Source organism: Microplitis demolitor, chromosome 3 (genome assembly GCF_026212275.2).
Source record: "Microplitis demolitor isolate Queensland-Clemson2020A chromosome 3, iyMicDemo2.1a, whole genome shotgun sequence".
NCBI classification, from domain to species: domain Eukaryota; kingdom Metazoa; phylum Arthropoda; class Insecta; order Hymenoptera; family Braconidae; genus Microplitis; species Microplitis demolitor.
This window is the reverse complement of record NC_068547.1, coordinates 17,608,543-17,630,453: the sequence shown is the minus strand read 5'-3', so window position 1 is coordinate 17,630,453 and position 21,911 is coordinate 17,608,543. Positions and strand designations below refer to the sequence as shown.

The 21,911-nt window shown below is 29.2% G+C and overlaps 1 protein-coding gene across 1 annotated transcript in view; it reads right to left on the bottom strand.

Moving 5' to 3' along the window:
- LOC103572535 (uncharacterized) overlaps nucleotides 1-20,482 on the bottom strand; it is a 31,547-nt gene extending 11,065 nt beyond the window's left edge. Inside the window, exons 1-11 of the mRNA XM_014441120.1 lie at nucleotides 20,326-20,482; nucleotides 19,496-19,620; nucleotides 19,113-19,356; nucleotides 18,806-18,919; nucleotides 17,674-17,900; nucleotides 16,250-16,459; nucleotides 12,879-13,092; nucleotides 7,460-7,734; nucleotides 7,027-7,372; nucleotides 6,364-6,849; nucleotides 4,571-4,701 (exon numbers count right to left, since the gene is read on the bottom strand). Coding sequence (XP_014296606.1) covers nucleotides 4,571-4,701; nucleotides 6,364-6,849; nucleotides 7,027-7,372; nucleotides 7,460-7,734; nucleotides 12,879-13,092; nucleotides 16,250-16,459; nucleotides 17,674-17,900; nucleotides 18,806-18,919; nucleotides 19,113-19,356; nucleotides 19,496-19,620; nucleotides 20,326-20,482 — 2,529 coding nt within the window. The remainder of the gene's footprint in view (nucleotides 1-4,570; nucleotides 4,702-6,363; nucleotides 6,850-7,026; nucleotides 7,373-7,459; nucleotides 7,735-12,878; nucleotides 13,093-16,249; nucleotides 16,460-17,673; nucleotides 17,901-18,805; nucleotides 18,920-19,112; nucleotides 19,357-19,495; nucleotides 19,621-20,325) is intronic.
- Nucleotides 20,483-21,911: the final 1,429 nt, after the last annotated feature.

The following is a 21,911-nucleotide window of genomic DNA, read 5'->3' as shown; positions in this document are numbered from 1 at the left end:
TTGCGGGAAAATTAATTTAAATTAAGTGTGTGTAAAATAAGTCCAGGGGATAGAGTGAGTGTGTGAGTGAAATACATAAGAAATTAAGGGAAAATATTAGTAGTTAAGTATCACGAAGGTTAAGCGATTTTTAACTAGAGTGTGAGTGTGTGGAAACGCCAAAGGTAGTTGGCTAATTTTATTAAATAAAATATTGCGGGTTAAATAAATGATGTTATAAGGTTATAAGGTTTAAGGTTATAAGGTTTAAGGTTATAAGGTTTAAGGTTATAAGGTTTAATGTCATAAGGTTTAATGTTATAAGGTTTATATAAAGTTAAAAGGTTTATAAAAAGTTATAAGGTTTATAAAAGGTATAAAACATAAGGTTAGCAAAGGTCATAATTGAAGTTAAATTATAAAGGTTAAAAGGTTATTGGAAAATAAAAAGGTTTAAAGTGTTAATCGGAGAATTAAATCATTTATAAGTTATCCTTCCTCATCCTTCTCTTACAATTAAATAAATTTACACCGACCCTGACGATTTAAGATCCGGTTCTGGGAGGCCGTTATCACTTCCAGTGGCGCCCTTAAAAGGAAATTAAGGACGACCAGAGTAACAGCATAGCCCTGTTATACTTTAATTTGACGACTGTCATTTAATTTTACAGTTAAATTTTTTTTTTAATTTGAAATTTAAAAAAAAAAGCAGTTAAATTTTTTTAGAAGATAACACTGCTCACATTTTGATCTATTATTTGTTCATAGCTCAGTCATATTGACACCGTGTTATCTGGAAGGTCAAAAAAATTCAAATAGAGAAAAAAATTCCCGCTATTGACATTTTTTTCTTTGGCCTTCTAGTGTTGCACAATCAATAATTTCATAAAAAGTGAGTTTCTAACGGCTGGTATTTTTCTTCTAGCTAATATATAATAAAAAAAAAATTGAAAGAAGAAAATAAGTATATAAAGTTATAACACAGATGAAGTACATTATGGCAACTGTCGAAGAACAACATTCACAAGCTTTCTTCACTCTTGTTATATAGAGAGCTTATATCAAACACATTACCAGAAAACTCTTGCTCTAAAACTGTACAGAATGAAGTAATGTAATGGCAGTATTTGAAATATCCAAGTCATACGGGAAGACAAACTTGTAAGATAAAAATAAATAATGATTTTTTGTTTTTAAATTCTATAGTTTTTAGAATCTTAATGCATTGTACAAGAAATGAAAAATATAAAATACCTCGAAGAAATGGAATTTTTTAATTTTATGTTTCCTTTGGTCTGACCTCTGGCTCGTGCGGCTTTTATGTTATCCGATTGTAGCGGTAGTTGTTTGCTAACAAACATCGTCTATTGACTTACAGTTCCTATTATTGTTATTATTATTATTATTTATACAAGAATACCTATCGTACTTGCTACTTGCCATGTTACGACTTTGAACCAGTTTATTTATTTATTTTTTTTTTATGTAATTGATATTGTTTTTGAGTGCAACGCATGTAAAGTTAGCAAACTTTTAACTACAACGTGCGCTTTATTATTTTTTATTGCCATTGTTATTATTTTAAGTGCCTGCAGTGAGTAATTTGAAATAGTGAATTTGTTTCCATTAAAAAAAAAAACAAAAAATGAAAAGTTATTAATTTGAAAAACAAAATTACAAATAATTTCTATAAAGAGTAATAACGAAAGCTAATTAAATTTTTTATTTAATTTAGCACTGGCCAAATTATATGGAGCGAAAACCTAGTCGCCGATCTCCTTAAATTTTCTTATAGTTCTACCCGCGAAATGATTCTAATAATCCACCACCTAGTGGTACTTTTATGAACCAATTAAAAGAAAATTACAATCTTCCATAATCAGATGAAAATAAATATTATGCGAAGTATTAAATATCCTGAATGGGTAAGTACTTAAGGCGAACGGTTTAATGCAGAAAATAACGAGCAACGTGATCTGATCTAAGAATTCTGTATATCTTATTACCTTAATAAAATGATAATAATGTATTTATTTTTATGATAAAGTACAAGTCATTTTTCATGATAAAAATGGTAACGTGATATTTCTTACTTTATTGACAGTTTTGGTTAACTAGTTTCAAGTTAATGTATTTATTTATTGAAAGGAAAAATTTTTGATTTATGTCACACATTTTTCAATAATGTTTGTGTGCAATTATTAGAAAATTTAATATTTTTCTTCTAATTAATCCAATTTTTTTTAACAAAAAAAAAACTTTAACTTCCTGCTGGAAACATTAAGTTTTTAAAAGCTAGAAAAATTATTGTTCGGTTCAATTTTTAAAAATAATTCAAGTATGAAGAAAAAAAGATATCTTGTCGCAAAAAAATTTTACTCGCTCCAAAAAATTTTTGGGATTATGGATTAAAAATGAAAATTTTTTTGACGGAAAAAATTTTTTTGCGCCGATAAATTATTTCTAGTCCTTAAAAAAATTTTTGTTTTCATTTGATAATTCAAAATTTTTCGGTAAATATAAAACGAAAAATATATAAAACACAATAAGAAAATATTAAATTTATTTAAGACTGAAATGTCAAAACTTAATATTTTCAGTAGTTAAACTTTTAAATGGAACTAAAACTAAAAAAATTCAATTTTCTTTTACATAATTAAAAACAAAATTAATAATTATTTCATTTACTCTTTCAAGCGCTCTTAACATTTATTCATACAACAAGAGAAATAAGTTTGAGTTCGAATAATAATCTAAAAAAAAAAAAAATGAAAATCCATCAATAAATAATAATTATAATTCAAATAATCAGAAGAGTTGTGAAACTAAATTAGTTTCGTTATATAAACACTCAACTACACAGCACTAGTTAGATCGACAAATAACCAAAACTTTTCTAGCGCTCGTATAGATTACAAGAGCGAGAGCATACAAGTTACTACTAACCCCAATATGAGTTCTCTCGTTCTTAGTTAAACAATTCCGCAAACGGGTAAACTTTTTCAACCCTTGTAGAAAATACACTTCCTTCCTTTTTCTTTTTCGAAGTATGTTTAAAAAAAATCTAATTAACACACTCATTTTGAACATACCCTATATCTATTGCTGCTATTTCTTTTCCCTTCCCTCAGGCGTCTTTTAGTCTTTTGGATGCAAGTCGTTCTTTGGAAAACTCAGAAAATCGGTTTAGTCTTCACAAGATTTTTTTATTTCATGTTGTAAAAAATAGCAGTATCGCCCGCAGTAGTAATCGCAGTAGTACAAGTCTATTTTAAACTTACGAGGCAATTGGGAATTCTTATCGAACTATCCATCAGCCTCTGGGGCCTTAACTTTATTCTTAGAGCAAATCACAATCCTCATAATATTAACTCTTGCGCATAACGAGTATCTCGTATTCTTTTAAATAATAGGTATTATTTGTGAGACGAAATTCAAAAGTTTAATAATATTAACCCACGGTATTAAACTCTTGATAATAATTTAAAAACATTCTCCCTTTTATTTTACTTTTTTTTTTTTTTTTTTTTTTTAATCATTTAATTACTTAAACTACTACTGCTGTACTAAAAGTTAGTTTAAATAGACGATTTACAAAATGTGATTTTCATATATATGTATGTATAAATGTCGGGAATTTAATTTTAAAGTGAACGCAATTAGTTTAGTAAATGGTAAAAGATCGAGAGAGCAAAACCACAAATGTAAATTCTCCATCATCATATAAATTAAACTTTGCTACTCAATTATGAGTACGAACTAATTGCTTTCAAGTATCATATGTACAATGTAAAGAACATTTATCTAATAGGGTGGTCAAAACGGGGCACTTGAGAAAATACTAAATTTTCGAGGACTCAAATACGCTAAGTCTTTTTTTTATGATTTCAAAGTAAATAGAAAAAAATTCTAGTTGTTAAAAAAAAATTTTTCATTTTTGCGGACAAAATGGGGAAATCCCCAAAAATGGTAAAAAAAATTCTGGATGTTTAATGAATTCGATTCAATTAAATTTATAGTAAGTAGGGGGCAACATTACCAAATATTGACCGAGTTCCATTTAATTACTGGGTACCTATAAATACCCTAAAAATGGAAAAATTGGTAAACGCAATCGATGAAAAATTTAAAAATCATAATAACATACTTTTCATGAATTAAATTTACCAATTTTCCATTTTCAAGGGTATTAAGGTACACGATAATTAATTGGTACTCGATCAATATTTGGCACTTTTACCCTAGTTTACTTAAAGAAAAATTAAATTTTCCGTGATTATTGGATACAAAGAAAGAAAAACATTTTTTAATTGTTTTTATTATAAAAAAAAGTCATTAATATTTTTTGACTGACACTCGATTTTTGAAAAGGTCTAACAAAAAAAAATTCAAAATAGTACTCAATTATATGTGCAAAAGTGATTTTGGAGTGTTTAAAAAACATTAAAAATTTTTTTTTTTCATAAAGTTTTGCGGGTGTCCCATTTTGCCCCCCTTCCTGTATATCTAAATCGAAATTACTCATTTTTTTTCTTTTTTACGAGTCATAGTTTTGCTCAAGAAGTAGATATATTTATGTAGACATACTTACCCGAAATTTATTGAGAGTTACAAGAGCTGGTATTAATCCTCCAGGGCCTCGTTGTCGACCCCGTCGACGATTTATCGAAACGACGTACGTCAAGGGACTCGAGTCTCGCAGATCAACATGACTGGCATGATCTAGATAAAAATATTAAAAAATAACCAGTTACTTCACTTACACTTAATTTTATTACTCTGTAAAACTTTCATTTAAAGAACGCTAATTGATTTAATTATGGAACAAGAAAATGTTTAAATTGATTAATCATCTTGATCTAAATAATTTTGTAAAGTAAACACCTGAGTAGGTGACAGTTTAATCGAATAAAGATTGAAAAGAAAAGTGGATAAGCCAATTTATGTTTACGGGGCTATGGTATATATGAACGGATATAAAGTGAGACATTAAAGTGACATCGACAAGGACCCGAAAGTAGCAGCAGAGCTCATACCAGGAATGGATCCTGAGACTGAGATTTACTTTCGCTCACTTGCGTCCATAGTCTTTGGTACCTGATTTTAATTAATTCACCAACTCTACAAAGTTTATCGTTCGTTGAAAGTTTGCTCTTCAACGCTAGTAGTAAGAACCTAAAAGGACGAGTCGCCAATTACACGGCTCAGCGGAGGGTGTGAATAGCATGACAGGACAATCTGAGAATTCCATTTTACGTATATATTATGTGTGTATATCTACACTACTTTCCAACTGGTTGAGCTTGTAATAAAATAGTTTATATATACATGCACATCATAGCTATTGACGTACAAGAAAGCTGTCTCAATATAAATTTAATACGAAGACATAAGACAAACAAATTAAACTGTTGATATTTATAATAAATTTAATTTAAAATAAAATATTAATAATTATTTTCATTAAAGAATATTTAAATGAAATTTTTTTTAATTATGGTTAATGAAATAGCTGAAAATTCAGGAACAAATTATTAAAATTTTTTTTTTCCTATGTTGCTACACATGGTAATAAAAAAATTTTAATTACTTCATATAATGCGTATAGCGGTGACGGAAAATAAGGCAAAGATAGTAGCAGAATAATTAAAAGTTTAAAACTTTTTATTACATTTTAATGTAATTATCAATAAATAAGTGGGATTTGAATTACGATTTTCAATAGACTTGTAATTAAAATTAATAAAAAAAAAATTAAATCATTGAATTATCTCATTTTGATTTAATTATAGATCGTATTTCCGTACATATGAACAGACCAGTGGATATAAAAACAAATACTGCATTGGAGGTGTAAAAAAGTTTCATTATTAATTACACAGTAAATTTGCGGAGTGAACACGAAGCGGATGATTTTTTATTTATTTAATCTCCTCAGAGTTAAAAATGTTCAATAATCATTTGTTGTTCATTAATTAAAATTATAACCGGGAATGGTGTAAGAAAAAAGTAGATTACACCATGTTAAAATCACACGGATGAATAATTTACACCGTTATTTCACATTCTACGGCAGTGTAAATTTTTCGCAGGTCATTTTTACACCAAAATTTTTTACAATGCGTTATATAGAATTATAATTTAGTGAGTTACTAAAACATTTTATAAATTAAAACCATAATATTTTACGTTTAATTATTAATACCTAAATCAATTATATATTGAAATAATTACGTCTGTCATTAATCGTTATTTCTAATTAATAAAAATTTATTTAAAGATTAAAACTCCGGACCGGAGTGAAAACGGGTTGAAACAAAATTCACGTCACTCCGAAATCCGCATTCATTCCGTGTATTTTACAATGCATAAATATATAAATACCTTTATTGATTTTATCAAGATGAACATTTGTGGCTTTAGGTAAAGAGTCAGTAGCAGTAATCATAGTAGTCCTTGCAATAGTAGCTCGTCTTGTAGCATTACCAATATTACGAGCTTTGCTCCAACTTGAAAAAGCACTTAGTCCTCGATTGTTGGTAAATGTCAAACTGTACTTCATAACTTGTTCAGGTGTAATGAATACTAGTCTCAAACCATGTTCTGCTGGAGATCGTTCAATCATGTTGATTGTCTGCTCTGCCCAAGACCAGCCTTTGGACAACGATTCAACAATACCATTGGCCGGTGATACCTCTTGAGTTGTTACTAGTTTACAAAAGAGAGACAATGATCGCATTTCAGTATTGTAAATGTCTTGTCGCTTGCGCCAGGATTCCACGTGCCAGGCATTCTCGTGAGACGAGTTGAAGAGATTACCCAGATATGGTCGGAGAATATGCCCGAGGACTTTCTTGTCGTATTCCATTCCTATAACAAGGTAAATAACAATGTGACCAACAACTCTCACAACTCCCACTGTTTCTCTTCAAATTTGCAATTATTTTGACTATTAAAGAGACATGTACAGACTACTATTGCGACGACTATAACTACCGGTTACTATTGCTACCAGAACTACTTCAATTAACCAGAGACATTCATTACCAAAGTACAGCCATCTCAAGAGACTCTTTGACATTATTGCGTCATTCTCCAGATCAGTATATGCCGTCTCACGATCACGGCGAACTATGTCAATTAATATATCCACTGAATGTTCGAAATAATTGTACGTTGTATGATACTGCTTCTTCATTTTCGATGATATGTATGTTGAATTATTTTTATTACTATATTTCATATGTTTTTGCTGGCGATCTATTATTGCGTAGATCTGATCCTTTGCTTGTTTCAGTACTAAAGTTAGTAAATAAACTAAATTTTCAATTGGGCTGGATCTCGCATCGGTTCTCAGTGACAAATTCAAAAATGAACACTCATTTAATAAATTCTGGAACAAATTAATTAAGTAATTTTAATTTCATTTGTGGAAAAGGATAATTTTAATGACAGAAAGTTATTTGATAATGAATTGAACCTGCATTGCGAGTTCTTTTACTTTGAGAACTTGGTTTATAACAAGTCCTAAGTACGTCAATTGTCGGGTACTGTAACCATAGTGTCCTCCCATAGTTCCACGAGGTAAAGAGGCCATTACGTGGCGCCAGCGCACAATCAGTTCACTCTCGAGAATGTCACTTGGTCGAGGATCTACTGAAGTCAAGTTCAACGAGTACTGGTGAAGGGTAAGTAGATACAATTCCAAAATACGTGCATCTGAGACATAAGAATCTTCATGGTGAAGAATTCCTCCTTGACACACAAAAGTTACATTTTTAAATTAATTTTAAAACCCAATTCATTCTTTATTTCCATCACGTTCATTTTTTATTTCATTTTTTATAAAAAAAAAAAAATCTACACAGTAAAAAAAATTAAATGCAAGAAATAATTGTATGTTGAAAAAAATTTATATAATTATATAAATTCTCTTTTATCGTAAAGCTCCACAAGAGTTTTTTTCTCTTACATTCAGTACTGTAATAAATAACCGATAAGCTAGTGCATGAATTTTCAATCATACGGATAAGCCTTTAAAGCAAAAAGTGTGCAGCAAACTCACGGTTCTTTTGTTAACGCGTTATCTGTTATTATAACCCAAAGCTACCACACCAGATCGAAATAGAATAAATATTTCTCGGTACTTGACCACACTTACTATTTTTACCGACTTTTTTTCAATTTTTTTTTTTTTATTATCATCCCAATTATTTAAACTACCTCGAATAATTTAACGCTGCGAGTGTGCAACGATACATTTTAAAATGAAACGTAGCCACTTTTTCAGTATAAATTATTATGTATTTATGCACTTGAATTATTCTCATCATTTTTTTAAAACTTGTTTTCTCTTTTTTTAAATTTCTTTAGCTCAACGAAGAGAAAAAGCCAAACCAGTTGACACCACGAGAATATATTTCAAAAAGAGGTATATATTTCAGCTAAAGTATGCTTTGGTCTCTATCCTCATCCGCTCACTGACGGCTTATCACGCACACGCCATAAAAGATGTAAGATTTCCATTCATTGAAACATTATGCAGGATTTCTTTCACCGGAATGACATGCAAATGCATTGAAAGATATAAAGTGAAGAAGCTTGCAGTTTTATTTATACAATTCAAAAAAAAAACAATTAAGGAACTGAAATTTTTAAGTTATTTTGTAAATTCTTCAGCTCAGCGAAAAAATTTTCGTACAAAAATATTGTCAATTTTTTTGCATTTCTCGCAAAATTTTAAATGGCAAAACTATTCTTACATTTTTTTTTTTCAATTTATCGTTTTCAGAATACTGCACTGTAAAAAATAGTGCCGCGCTTAGTCATCCGCGTGATAAAATATCCATAAGACATAATTTAATAGAAAGATTGCATTTTTATGTTTATATAGTTTTTAATATACGTACTTCATATTTGTAAGTAAAATGATATATAAAGCCCAGTTTAATATTTCTGATCCTTATAATTTTTAAAAAAATTTCGTATTTTCGATAATAAGTGATAGTTATTTCTGATAAATTTTTGTGGATTGTTATGAGTTACAATCAATATTTGACAATGTACTTTTTGTTAAGAACTTAATTATTGTTATAATTATCATTGATGAAAATAATTCTAATTATCAACAATTATAATTACTTTGCCTTTATTTTACGGTTATGGTGACTGCGGATTTGAGACTTTTGTTATTTTACTGGCCTAGATATGTAATATACACTGAGAAAAGAATTTATCAAATATTAATAAAATTTATCAATATTTGATAATCGGTTTACATAGATTGTTCCGAAGTCGGTCATTATCAAATATTAATACACAGATTATTAAATATTAATAAACAGTTTACCAATTATTTATCGGCGGTTTATCAAAATTAATAAATACGGCCTGATCTATAGTTTACGATTCTACATATATTATATACTATCGAGATATGTAACCAGTTTATTTGATTAATGTAGGTTAGGTGGAATTTAGCAAGTCCCATTTTTTAAGGCTGGGCCGTACTAAACGAATTTTTGAATTTTACTTTTCTTTGAATTTATTAATCAATTATTATTATAGAAGTTTTTATAGGTTCCGAAAACATGTATAAGACAAACTTTTGCGGAAAGTTTTCATCATTCGAGTGACGTAATTATTCAAAATGTAATTAGAAAAGTAAAATTCGAAAATTCGGTTAGTACTGCCCACCCTTAAATAAGTTTTCCATAACAGAGGGTACAACGCCACCGCACTTATTAATACTATATACAAATCTCACATATCAATAGTTGATAAATGTTTATTGATATATATTACTTATCACATATTGATAAATCAATTTATCAAATATTAGTCAATTTTTCTCTCAGTGTACTATTTTTCTGCGTGCTTTCCGTAAAATGAAATCTTAACTACTTGTAAAAAAAAAAAAATTAATCATGATTTAATTGCTTTTTACTTTGAATAAGAAAAAAATTCAGTTGAATAATCTCATTATTAATAAAATAATTTAATTTATCCATTTATAAAAAATAATATTTCAATGAATTAAAAATAAAAAATTAAGTCATTATTTTTAAGTGATGATTAAATTGAAATATTTAAAAAAATTATTTTCTTGACTTTTGATACGCCTTATTCAATTAACTTGTAAACAGACGTTTCCTCAGACGATTAAGTTAGCAAATGACAAACTCGATGGGCTTTCACGTATACACACCATCAACTAAGGACACGCCATTGGCGTGGGATCCTATCAATACAAATTTCCACATGGCCGATCAATTCAATCTTCTCGAGCTATCGATAATATTTCATTTTAATTTAAAATATAAAAACCCATCAACCCTCATAATAGAATCGAAAAAAATATTTAACTGTATTAAAATATTTCTTTGTTACAAAACGTTAATTAAAAATAATTGACTGTTAATTAATATTAATTAGCAATTTATTTCTACTGAAATAGATCAGCAAAAAAGAAGTTATTAAGCGCCCTCATTAAAATAAATTACCTGCGCGTTGTTTACTTTGATATCGCATTTCTATAAAAACATCAAGTAAAAGATTTCAAGAAAAATAATATAACCGTTAATTAATTTACCAAAAGTTACAAGGAAACATAAATAAGAAAACATAGTAAGAATTAAGTAGAACTATAATCAAGTAAATAACAGGAGCTAAATAGAAGCATTATTGAAAAACTGTCCATAATTAACACCTTTAATTTAAAAGCTGCCAAACACTGTACAGTGTCAAGTAACACAAAGTACCTGACATATGTCATAAACAAATTTTCCTTTATCATACTTTTTATAATTTAATTTAAAATAAATTCTGAAGGTGTAACACAATCGAAATTTCACACCTTTGTACATGCACATGATATCGGCATAGTAATTATCATCTTGTCATCTCTACAAGTTTAAACATAAACGTCAAAGCTGAAACTTGATAATTAACGACGATGGATAATTTTCAAACACGATATTACATACCACAAGATGCTGCTGAGCTTAATTCAATATATGTGTCTACTTATATATATATAATGCATATTACATATGAAATGAAGTTGGTCGATAATTTGGTATAATTTGAGCATCACAGTCTCATAAGTTCGAGGACGCCAGTCTGGCGAATGTGACGAAAAGTTTGTTAACAAACTTATTGCGATACAAATCCAGGCGTTATTTTACTTAACTATATTTATATACAAGTATAATTAATTGAATAAACATAATTTACTGTACGTAGCAGACATCGCTGATTAAATAAATAAAATTTTTTATCACCAGCAATTAAATGCTGGTTGTAGAAATAACGACAGGAATACGATGCTCTTTAATTACGAACCTCTAGCTTCCTTTTAGCGGCGACGACCACGATGACTAGAAACATTGCGAACCGGAACGTAGTTGGCCGCAAAAATTTTGTGCATCCGGATACGAGAGCTTTAAAGCTAACTAACAAGGATGAGATTACGGACACTGTAATCCAAACAATTTTCTCTTTATTAATCACAGGAGGATTCACTTTTTTATTTATTACCGTTACGTATACTTGATTAAATAGTTTTGAATCGTTGGAATTTAATTTTATTTCATACTATTGCTTTGTTTAAATAAGTAAAGAAAGGAATTTTTATTATTACTATTATTAATAAGATTTTTTTTCTCTTTTTTATAATAAAAAACATTTCATAAGCCACACGGAAAGGCAGTTTGCAATATTGTCCCGCCGATATTGCGCTCGCACCAGAGGATACATCTTGTCGTAGTCGTCGTAGAAGTTTTCACTATCTTTTTGGTACAATATATAAAGCACTGAAAATAGTATGAGACTATCGGAGTGTAAGGTTGAGTTAAAAGCTGAAGCGCAGCAATACGAATAACAAGTTCATATTTTTTTTCCTTCATTTTTGTAGAGAATTGAATACTCTACAAAAAAATCTTTCATAATTTTTTGACAAATCTAACCGTTGAAAAGTTACTTTTTTCCAAAATAATTTATTTGTAAAACCTTTAATTTTTGACCTGTGGGATTAAAAATTTATTAAATAACATCTTTTAATTGCAAAAGAAATAATTGATCTACAAAAAAGATCGATGACATTTTGCGATAAGACTGATAGATTTGCTGGAAAATTTTAAAAATGAAAATTTACCATGAATTTGAATTTAAGCTTGAATAACTTTTAAACGGTTAGATTTATCAAAAAATTATAAGAGACCTTTTTTGTAGAGTATTTGATTCTCTATAACAATATGATATAGTCGTTTCAATTTATCGGACCGTTAACAAGTCATAATATTTCAAACTTAAAAAAAAAAAAATTTCCCAGTTTTTTAAATGGAAAATCGTATTTAAGCGAGCGTGCGTTTTGTACTTGAGTTGGATGGCCCAACTTGGTACCAAAATTTCGTTTTATGTTACATACAACGTAATTTTCATATGGGCCCGAAAAAACAAAAATATCGATTTTATGCGGCACAGTCTAATATATAGTACACAGAAAAAAATTTACTGTTGCTGCAACAGTAAATTTTTTTCCGTGTAGCGTTATTTTCAAAGACTTCTCTGAATCCTAGAGATATTCTAGAGATATCCTAGAGAAATCCTAGAGAAATCCTAGAGAAATGTTTTTCCTTCACTTTTCTGTACTAGGATTATTTTCAAAAACTTCTCTGAATCCTAGAGAAATTCTAGAGAAATGTTTTTCCTTCACTTTTCTGTACTACACGGAAAAAAATTTACTATTGCTGCAACATGGCTGCCTCCTGTTGCAGCTGCAGTAAATTATTTTCCGTGTATACTGAATGTATGTATGTACTTAGTAAATACTTACATTATAAATAAAACATTTTTCAACGTGATAGAAATAAATAAAAATACATACCATAAAGACGTACCTTTGGCACACTGCAACATCACGTTGCAACGTGGATGAAAGTAACACCGCAAACTCTGACACCTGAGGGCAGTGACCAATTCGTCGAGTGCCAGCAAAACGTGACGTGAGAGACTGTCAGGAGACCAACCCCTTAGAGGATCTGGCCCTGCTCTCTCTAGTGACCACCAGTGTATCGTACGTACAATGTGACGTGTTACCACTCTCAGTATGTCCTAATACATATAACAAATTAATATCACTTTTTGCATCATATATTTAGTGTTTGAGTTATTTTATAGTAATTGAAATATCATTAATTATTTGGTTATAGAGTGTAATTGCATTAGAATCCAAGTATTTAACTTTGAAGTTTGTAACCAATTACTGGTATTTGCATTATGCGGCCATCTGTGTGGTTAAGGGCAAATATGTATAGTTTTGATATATTTTAAAGTGTATTATGTCCACTCGTTTACGTGATAAATACATCTACTATAAACGATTTGTTTCAATAAATAATAAATATTTATATAATTTTCAAAGAAACGTATATAGATTTAGGAAATGATTTTCTACTGGACTGTAATTAATCGAAACAACATAAAGTTAAAAGTGTATGATTATAATGACAACTATGACAATAAACAGTATAAACATTTCCTATTACAAAGTTTGATTATCTCAGAAGCCTTGTCTCCGGTTGTCAATAGAAAAGAGAAATTTTATTCCTCGTATAAAGTTGTAGATGAAGTTTAAACTAGATAACGGAAATAGAACATAACGGAAAGCGAACAGTAGTAGTAGTAATAGTGGTAGTAGTATAATACGAATCTAGAAGAAACAGAGGGATAAAGAAAAAGATATTGAGAGAAATAAGACAGAGTGGGACACAGGAAGCTTGTGAAGGAAGTTTTACGCGAAAGTCCCATGAAAATGCTGTCGAAAACTTATCCCCCAGACAGTTGTGTTTTTCGAAACGAGGTCTCTATTAACTGTGCGATTGCGCCAGATCTTTGATCTTACAAAAGATCAGCTTCAAGTTTGTACCAAAAGTTGGCTCTTTGCACTGACGGAAAGTAAAAGCTCCGCAGGCGGCTGTCGCTTTGTCCTTTTTTGTTTTCTCTCTCCCTCTATCTTTCTTTTCCAAAGGATTAGTAAACACAAAAAGAATCACAGTCATACCAATTACTTTCATTTTTATGCACACAAAACTCCACTTGTTCCTCGATCTTCAAACAGAAAGACCATAACATAGCTTTAATTATTCATTTAACGTTGCGTTTTACTTTATCGATAAATAAATAAATGATATTTTTAAAAAATATACGAAAATCCGTAAATAAATCATGAATAACTGTGCTATAAATTTAAATAAACTATTTACATGCAACGAACACAAAAAACTCAAGCAACCCTTTGACCTACAAACGCTTTTTTCTTTCACACTTTGAAGTTTAATGTAAACAAAACGGAATTTTTCGTTGCATTTAAAACTGGCAAAGGAAGCGGAAAAAGTATGATGTAAAGAGTTACATATGACTTACATACATAAAAAATATGTATATCATTTTTTGTACTTGAGTATCACAACTTCTTATTCATTTTTTTTAATACTTTTTTTTTTCATATGTACTTTGTGCAAACTCACGCGGAAAAAGCCTTTTCTCTCGGATGGTTTACCTTAAAAACTGTAAAGAAAAACGAAATTGAATCTACAACTTCTCACATTTCTCTGGAGACGTTGGTTACATTCAACATTCATAAGTGAATTGGGACGTGCCTTTACAACAATCACCTGGGACAATGTTGGCTCATTGTTTATTCGTCTCCAATAATTCGGTAACGACCTGATTCACCGCAGGAATCTTAAATCAATTCAACTTTTCTCATTATTGCATAAACTCTGGTTATCTTTTTTCTCTTTAGCTTCTACCAAAGCTCTGGCATCAAAAGTTTTTCTGTGGTGAAAATAATAAAATAAAAAATTTACTAATTAATTACTGGAACGCGGAGAATTTTTTAAAAAAACATGCAATTATCACTTTGAAAGGAATTGTATTTACTTAATTACACTTTGAAATATTACTTCTACACAGGAGAATAAAATTAATAAAGGTGGAAAATTAATATAATAATAGGTGGTAACAAAGGCTTATTAAAATTAAAATAAAAGTAAATAAATGTATTAAAAAATTTTCTACACGGTGAAATAATTAAATAAAATAAGCAGTAATGTATTTTTATAATTATTTAAAAAACACGAAAGTATAATTATGAAAAGACTACAACACTAAAAGCCGGTTGTATAATGCATAAGTTATCAAGAAATTAATCCATTTCTTTAGCTACACTAAAAACTCAGGAGTGAATTCAAATTAATTACGGATTCTATTTAAATCCGACTCCACTCCGTTACTAGGAGTTCCGGTTTTTCAGAAAAAATCACTTCGCATACGGAATAAATAGGGAGTTTATTTTTCTAGCGAAGTGATTACGGATTTTCTTTAAATCTGAATTCACTCCGATTCGGAGTTTTAGTAATAACAGGAGTTATTAGATATTTTCGGCTGAGTTTTTTCCGGAACCAAAATCTCTAAACACAAAAAATAGACCGCACATTAATGCACTACTGTCTAATCTAACGAAGTGCGCTTTAATTGTTAGTTAATATTTACTTGTTTAAAACAAAAACGGCCAAAGTTTCCATTTATTGCGCAAGTGAAACAAAGGTGGTACCGTTCGTGGACTTGAGTGTAATAGAGAGAAAAGTGCGAACCCCTCTTAAAAGACTCTCCTTTCAGAAGTTAATTATGTATCTGAAGGTCGGAACATTTTTTGCTGAACGAAAATAAAAAAACAAAATGACAAGGAAAAGATCTAAATTTCTGAAATGTTTCGCATAGGTGCTAGTATGTCAGCCGAAAATTTCAGGCCACCCCCAACTTCCAGAACTACCCTTTGTCTTAAGTCATCCTTAAGCAATCAAATTGCATAAATTTTTTTCATTTTCGTTGCGCGAAAAACGTTCCAATCTTCGGGTATAATTAATTTCACTCCGAAACGGAGTTTTGATATTGAAATTAACTCCCCTTTGGAGTCAATTTTACTCTAAAGGAATTAAATAAATACACAATCATCCACTCCGGATTTAATCCACGATTTTTATAGAGTGCACAGGAAATAAAAGCGAAAGAAATAACCCTTAGTTTTTTTTTTACTAAATTCTTTCAACAACTCTTACTCCGTACTCTTTTTTACTTGATTCAGTCCCGCAACAGTCCATAAAAAAGTTTTCATCTAGTTTGAACGTCACGCGATAATATAAAAGTGATTTTAAAAAAATAAACTATAAAGTTATGAAAATAAAAATAAAGTTGAGTTGTACAATACTTTTTGTTTCATGGATAAATTTAATGGTAATCTCCCACGTAGTTGATCTAATATATACATGAGCACAGATTCCGTCAACGTTGGTACACTTTCGTCTGAATAATGCTGACTCATGATTGTCTCGGCAGCTGGAGCACGAAGACGCCAAAGTGTTGCACGATCCTCACAACGAGCACTGGGATAAGGACCTACTGCCACTGCGTACATCCCCTTTAAAAGTATACGTATATATTTGCAAATAAAATAAATTAAGATGATTATAACTAACACTCTTGAAATGATATACTTGTTATGGAAATTAAAATTACTAAATCTCTGAGCGATTATACTGAAGCTATTTTGCTTGAGTCGACATCTTGATATACATTTTAATTTAACTATATTTTACATGCACATTGCCGGCATTACATTTTTGTTAGAATTATTATTTTAAATTTTAAACGAATGGTAAATTTTTTTTTTTAATATTAATATTTTAAATGTTTTCAAGTAAATTTATTTTTTTTAAAATATGAAAAACTGAACTCTCCATTATCTAACTTGTTTTTTTATACCAATACTCTGCTTAGCTTCAGAAGAATTTGTGGGATAAAATTTAAATTGAATTTTTCCATGCAATCAATCCCTTGTGGGTTTTAAAATTACAAAAAAAATTATTTTTAATCTCTCAATTATCCGATACTTTTTTTAACTACTAGATAACAATGATCCTGAAGTTAGTCGATAATTAACAATTTTTGTGTTTTTTTTTTTTTTTTTTTTTTTCAACAAATAAATTACAAAAAAATGCACATGCATAAAAATAAAAAAGCTATAGGTGCAATTTTTCAAACATTTTGTTTTTATAATTATCGATTCAAAAAAAAAATCCGAAAAATTATTAAGCGTCAGCTAACTTCAGTATCATAGATATCACCAACCCACTGCATATTTTATCAATTCTAATACAGAAATGAGTTAATTTCATCAATTGATAACATTAATACTTTTTAATTACTTTACTAAATTTATGATAGAAATGAGTTACCTATATTTATTAAATTATTAGATAATAATTTGAAACAAAACGACCATCCGTCAGAACAATCCTTCTTTGCGCATCACTAACCCTCGCTATTAGACCACATAATAACGCAAACAAATTTGTACTGGATACTTAACAAAAGAGTATTGACATTTTGCCAATGTTTACATAAATTACACGAAATAATTTACCCGAAACCGTCTACAGTCAATTGGCTAATTAACTACAACCAGTTTACAAGACTAGTTAAATAATCACCTCAGTAAATAATCACCTCAGTAAATGTCACGTGTCGCGTGTACGTGATGAATGATATTTAACTACTATATATATTCTCAGTAAAACATAAAACATAAACATAAACCAACACAGTACAGGCAAAATAAACAAACAAACTCACACTCTGAGCGGCAGTATAATGAAGCAGGGCATCACAATGATACAATGGAATACGACCTGGATAATCAGCTAACGATGACCACAATGATACACCGACACCGATCAGTAATCTTACTTCAACATCACGTGTTTTGAAAGCATTAAAACCGATGCGTATGAGTATTCCAGAAGCATCTTCCACCAAAACTATACGATAATCTCCCGGCAATAGCTCTTTTTCCGCAGCAGCTGAAAGCGAAAAAAATTAGCATGAAAAAGAGTCATGCCACACGATGCTAGATTTCTGAATAAAAATAAGGGACTAAGATGCTGCCATGAGAGAAAATGGATATTGCATTGAAATGAAAAAAATTCTATACATGATATAATAAAAATTTCATATAGTCGGCATACAAATAAGCACTTTTTTAAAGAAAATTTACATTAGGTAATTTTCGTTTTTCGTTTGTGTTGTTTTTCAAAATTTAATGATCGAAGGAAAATATTTAAAGATAGAAAAAAAATTTATGCGATAAAATATTAATAAAAACTGTAGACAACTGTTAAAAGTGTGTGTGGAAAGGTGTTTAAAACGAAGAAATTATTTATACGATAAAAGGTTTTACGTGACATTTTTTATCGCCTTATAACTTGCACGGAAAATTTTTCTATATTTTTGTGCGCGCAGCGGGCCATCTAAAAAAAATGATTAATTTATTTTTCTTTTTTTACTTTATTTAGTTACGTTTTCAGTGCAAACGCAGAAACGTTATGACACACTTTTAAATATATATTTTTCCCTCAAAGTCGTTATTTTAAATCTCTAACAGTTATAATTAAGTAACTCCACTCGACCGTACATTCTAATTTATAGGACACGGCTTGTATTGAATTACTCGCGTGACTTGGCGTTTGCTCTACTACGACTACGACAATCGTCATGTATATACATATATATATATATATATATGTATATATATATCCTATAAATGGATGATATATTACTGCTGAAAGAACAAGAGGTGTTAATAAAAAAGTTAAACACAAAAAAAAGTTATCGCGACGAAAAGACAAAAAAAATGAGAGAAAAAGTGATAAAAAGAAGCTGCAATAAATTTATGTATGTACGTTTTACAAAATATTTATTAATTTACCAGGTCCGTAAAATATACGACAGTGATCAGGTTGTTTGAGAATTTTATCAAGTGTTTCTGCATCGACTATTTGTCCAGGCGATTGACACGTTCGTTCATTCATATTAATTGTTTCTGTGAAAAAATGAAAACAACTTTTAGATTAATTGATTAAAAAGATTGTTTGGTACCGGTAGCGGGAAATTAATAAATCCTGACAAAGAACAATATCTTATACTAGGAAGGACTATGGTATAATGTTGGATAAACTAAACAGATGGCGAATACAAATGCAATTCGTGTGAAAACCCAACTTTCAACTTGGTACCTTGTTTTGTAGCAGCTGCCAATAAGTTTACGAGTTTGGCTTTCACGAGATCTCTCCTCAATCTTCCACCAGGACCGAGAAACTCAACCCACGATTCAATGTCTACTCCACGAATACCAAGTCTTGCAAATCCTGGTAAAGCTGCATCTTCTTCTACACTTACTACTGTTGCTGTATTTATGTTCGGATCGATCGATGGACTTGAGAGTGCATCAATACGGAGTAAATACTCGAATTTCAATTGCTAAAATTTTTATTTATAAAAGTGGATAAATAAATCCGTTTAGCTGAATGTTAAATTGTAATTAAATAGTTACTCCTATCATAAAATATAAGTACATTATGTAAAATATTATTTATCAAAAGTTATTTTTATTATGTACCTTGACTCGACGATTTTCATTCAAAGATACCAAAAACATTGAAGAAAATCTGGGATCTAAATTTCCTACCGTTGTTAACAGACGTTGCATTAATCTCTCAACAATTGCTTCTATTTTTTTCATATCTTAAAAAATTAAAATTAAATATTCATTTCATCAGTTGATAGTGCGACGATATTAAATAATTAAATGGAGACATAGGTGATTTCTTACAGTGTAATATCTACATCAGAATATACATAAAAAAACTATATGTACAATTGAAACTCATCAACGAGTACAAAATACCCCACAATGAAGGGGCGAGGTCCCTGTACTGTTACCCAGACAGGCAGGGATCGAGCCCCGTGGTGAGAGTATTTTTTTTTTTTTTTTTTTTTTGTAACATTAATTCACAAGTCAAATAATTTTTATTAAATGTCTAATTATATAAATTAATAATAAATATAAAATAATAACGAAATAAATTAATTAAAATGAACAGAATGTTCACAGTAAAAGTAACAGCTCAGCTTCAAAAAATAAAATATTTATTATTATAGATTTTGTTGTTATAAATATAGCTGTTAATTCATGCTTCGTAAAATGAAGAATTTGGAAAATCAACTGCCTTTTCAAATAAAAAATTAACAGTTCAATCTAATGCTCAGCTAATTGGAAATTTAAACCAAAGCTGGAGTTATATTTACCTTTTTTTTAATACTTGTATTATTCAATAGTTAAATAATAATAATAATAATAATAATAATAATAATAATAATAATAATAATAATAATAATAATAATAATAATAATAATAATAATAATAATAATAATAATAATAATAATAACAATAATAATAATTACCTGTATCATTAATAGCAGATTCGACTGTTTTCCGAAAAAAACCATTGAGATTTTCCAATTGCTCACATGTAAATGTAAGCTTCGTTGCGATTAAACGAGTTCCGCTGCCTTTGCCGGATGTCGCGCTCGTTGAACATCCCATATTAATTTTTATATCCGTTTCAAATAAAGCAATGATAAAAAAAAATCTGTAAAAAAATACACGAAGCGAATAAAAAAAATGTTACATGCTTACGTAAATATTTGTAAAATATTGGGATGTATTTGAAAGATAACGATACATAAATAAATACCAAACTGGAGTAATACTTCACGCACGAATAAATTTAATAGAAACCTAAAATAAACCATCATACATATATTTAAACAAACAATAAAATTTATACCTAAAAAAATTCTTGTTTTACGAATTATATACAATCTCGCTGAAAAGGAGAAATACGATAGATTTATTGATCTGATGTGCAAATACACCTACAAATCTTGATATTATTTTAAGTACTACTGCTACGTCACCTGTCCTCACCCTCTGTATATGTAACACATATCCATATCTAAACACTGTAAAAAATTTGCGGAATGAATGCCGATTAAATCCAAAGAATGGGGAGCGGATGACTGTGTATTCGTTTAATGCCATTGGAGTCAAATTTACTCCGAAGGAGAGTTTATTATTATTTTTTAAACTCTGGTTTAAAGTGAAACTAGCTCCTGCCCAGAGATTCTTTTAATACTAAAACTCCGAATTGGAATGAATTCGGATTTAAATAAAATCCGTAATCATTCCAAATTAACTCCAAATTTTTTATGATGTGAAACTAATTTTGGAGTAAAAGAAAAAAAAATTAGAATTCACAATTTAAGATCACCTTTAATTTGACATAGAAAAAAATTTTTTTCTATTAAGTACTTTTAAAATTACTGTGTAAGATAAAAGACTCAGTACTTAATCAGGAAACTAGTACCCGATCATTCATGTACTTGTATATCTATTTTCACTAAATTTGCAAAAATATTTATACAAATGTATGGAGTAATCAAGTACTGGTCCTATGATTGGGTACTAGGTCTTTTACCTTAATGGAAGATAAAAAATACCAAAAATATGGATAGATATTCTACCACTTGAAAAAAAAAAAAAAAAAAAAAAAAAAAAAAAAAAAAAAAAAACGTTTATGAGGTCGTAGTAAATATGAGGATAATTGAATTTATTAATTATAACATACGCGATATATAATTGGATTTTATGAAAAAAGTTTTCATACGTAAATTTAATAAAAAAAAAAAATCAATGCATCAATGCAGGTACACATACTTTGGATTGTTGCAACTAATTCTGTTTTCCACCGTAAAGCTATGCGATTTGATTGAATAAACGCGGACTAAAGCTACAATTCTAAAGCAATCGAATAAATTCTAATTGAATAACTGAATGAATGAATAAAAAAATTTTACGTGTCATGTTAAAGACCTTTGCAATATTGCAAATTGTTAAATGTAAAATAAATGTTTTAACGTAAAGAAAAAAAAAATCAAAATAATCCTTTTTCATTAAATGAAAAATGGATAAT